This window comes from Martes martes (assembly GCF_963455335.1).
Source record: "Martes martes genome assembly, chromosome: 8".
Taxonomy (NCBI): Eukaryota; Metazoa; Chordata; class Mammalia; order Carnivora; family Mustelidae; genus Martes; species Martes martes.
Window position 1 is genome coordinate 84,081,727 of NC_137895.1, and position 3,094 is coordinate 84,084,820.

The following is a 3,094-nucleotide window of genomic DNA, read 5'->3' on the forward strand; positions in this document are numbered from 1 at the left end:
TTATGTGTTAATTTTAAAAAAAGAAAGAAAGAAAGAAACAGTGATAGAGGAGAAATTACAAGTTTTGCAACATCCATTGTAGATAGTTCTCTAAAATATGCAAATTACAGGTAATATTTCTAAGCAGTTTCTATCGAAGGAAACTGACTAAATTAGTCATGGTCAAGGTCTGCATGAATTTGTGAATTCCTTCAGTGATCTCTGAGACAGAATATCAACTATAGGGTAATACCATACTGAGATTAACCTACTCATAATTGAAGCAGAATGTCAGTCTGGGAAGAAAGGATATAAAAAAAAATCAATGAGGAAAAACAAGAAATATAAGCTAGTTATGCTCAAGCCCCCTCTTCTGGTAATTGAGTGTGGTCAACAAAGGTTTGAGGTTTATGCTTATTTTTATTTCTAGGGAATATCCTCTCTAAATGGCTTTGAGGAACCACAGCACCATCACAGAGTTCATCCTCCTTGGCCTGTCTGTTGACTCCCACATCCAGGTTCTGCTCTTTGTGCTTTTCCTTGGGATTTACCTCTTGACTATAATGGGAAATCTATTGATGTTGTTGGTCATCAGGGCAGATTCCCAACTCCACACACCTATGTACTTCTTCCTGAGTCACCTCTCTCTTGTGGACTTTTGTTTCTCTACTGCCATAGTGCCTAGGCTACTGGAAAACCTCCTGTCTCAGAGGAAAACCATCTCAGTAGAGGCTTGCCTGGCTCAAGTCTTCTTTCTGTTTGACTTTGGAGGAACAGAAGTCTGCCTACTGTCAGCAATGGCCTATGACCGTTATGCTGCTATCTGTCACCCACTCCTCTATGGCCAGGTTATGAATAATCAGCTGTATATGAAGCTTGTGTGGGGCTCATGGAGCCTGGGGTTTCTAGATGCACTCATTAATATCCCTCTGATAATAAACTTGGATTTCTGTGAGGCCAAAACCATCCATCACTACAGCTGTGAGCTGCCTTCCCTCTTCCCTTTGTCCTGCTCTGATGTCTCTATCAACCTCACTGTCCTGGTCTGTTCCACACTCCTGCATGGCTTTGGTACATTCTTCCTAATCTTCATCTCCTATGTGCACATTGTTTCCACCATCCTGAGCATCAGCTCCACTGCAGGCAGAAGCAAGGCCTTCTCCACTTGTTCCTCTCACCTCACTGCAGTGAGTTTCTTCTATGGTTCAGCTTTCTTCCGTCATCTAATGCCAACCTCAGGCTCACGTCTGGAGCTGATCTTCTCCATACAGTATGGTGTGGTTACTCCCCTAGTGAATCCTTTCATCTACAGCCTGAAAAACAAGGAGGTTAAAAATGCACTGAGAAGAACCTTGGGCAAGTTTTTGCAAAGTACAGGTAGCAAACTGTGAATGGAGATTATTAGGAGTTAGGCTCAAACCGCATGCATGATGATATCTGTTAGGTTGATGTTAAGTAAAATTGCTGAATGCACATCTTGTTAAATGCTGACAGATGCTATAGTGAACAATTTTATCACCCAAATTCAGTATATTTTCTTCTAATTTTTTATACATAGGGATTTTAATTGAACAAATTATTGAGCAGTCTCAGTAATGTAAGAACATGAATCATTTTTAATTTTCCATCATTGAATATAAGTGAGCTCTATAAATGACCTTTACCTATTTCTAAATAGATTTGTAGCAGAATTTTAGCATTTGACCTACTTTTATGAAAATATAACATACATAAAGGTACACAACATATGAGGATACAGCACAATAAGCTTTCTCAAAGAGAATATGATCAAAAAGCTAGCAAGCAGATCAAGTCCCCCTTTGTGATACTATCCCAGCCTCACAGGTAATCTATGGCCATACATTACTTTTGCCTTCTCTTGTTCTTCATATAAGTGAAATCTACCATCTATTTCCTTTGTGTCTGACTTAATTCACGCAGTATTGTACTTAGCTAACTCTCCAAGCATAATGTATTTGTATACTGTTTGTACTCAGTGTTGCATCATTTTCCATTATGTGAATACATAATTTCTTGATCTGTTTCTGTTGTAGGATATTTATGTAACTTTTTGTTTATGACTATTCTGAATAGTGTAGCTATCAGTATTCTGTACACATTGACCATAGACACTTCTGTTTTGCTTTGTTTTAGTATATATCTACAGGTGGCTTTGTGTGATCATAAGGTAGGCATTATGCTTCCAAGCACTTTTCCAAAGTGGTTGTAAAATTGTATATTCCCATAGTAGTTTATGAGAATTCCAGTTGTCCCATATGGTAAGTACACATGGTATTTTATGTGTTTTTTTTTCCATTTTCCAATTCTAGTGAGTTTTGAATGCATCAAAAGTTGTATTTGCATTTCTCTGATAACTAATAAAGTTAAGCACCTTTTCCTCTTCTGCCCTGTGGATTGACTTTCATTCTATTAATGTTGTTTTGATGAAGAGAAATTCTTAATTTTACTAAAGACCATATAATCATTTTTCCCTTTATAACTTGCCATTTTGTGCAAGGTTAAGAATTTTTTCTTTACTCCAAGTTTATGAGAGTATTCTGGGTTTTCTTTTATTATTATGTTACATTAGTGACCATAGAGTACATCATTAGTTTTGATGTAATGTTCCAAGATTCATTGTTTATGTATGGCACCCAGTGCTCCATGCAATACGTGCCCTCCTTAATACCCATCACCTGGCCAAACCATTCTTACCCCCCCTTCTAAAATCCTCAGTTTGTTTCTCAGAGTCCAGTCTCAAATGGTTCTTCTCCCCCTCCAAACCTCCCCCCACCTTCATTTCCCCCTTCCTTCTCCTAATGTCCTTTATGCTATTCCTCATGTCCCAAAAGTAATTGAAACCATATAATAACTGACTTTTTCTGTTTGACTTATTTCACTCAGCATAATCCCCTCCAGTTCCATCCATGTTGATGCAAAAGTTGGGTAGTCATCATTTCTGATAACTGAGTAATATTCCATTGTGTGTTTGGAAGACATCTTCTTTATCCATTTGTCTGTTGAACATAGTACTAGAAGCCCTAGCAACAGCAATCCGACAACAAAAAGAAATAAAAGGTATTCAAATTAGCAAAAAACAAAACTCAAACTCTCT

General features: G+C 37.7%; 1 protein-coding gene across 1 annotated transcript; it reads left to right on the forward strand.

Moving 5' to 3' along the window:
* Window positions 1-425: 425 nt before the first annotated feature.
* LOC308347099 (olfactory receptor 8S1-like) lies at window positions 426-1,370 on the forward strand (the record flags this gene model as incomplete). The annotated part of the gene is made up of 1 exon (XM_080810246.1): window positions 426-1,370. One exon carries the CDS (start codon window positions 426-428, stop codon window positions 1,368-1,370), a length of 945 nt encoding a protein of 314 aa, XP_080666372.1.
* Between the last annotated feature and the right edge of the window lie 1,724 nt (window positions 1,371-3,094).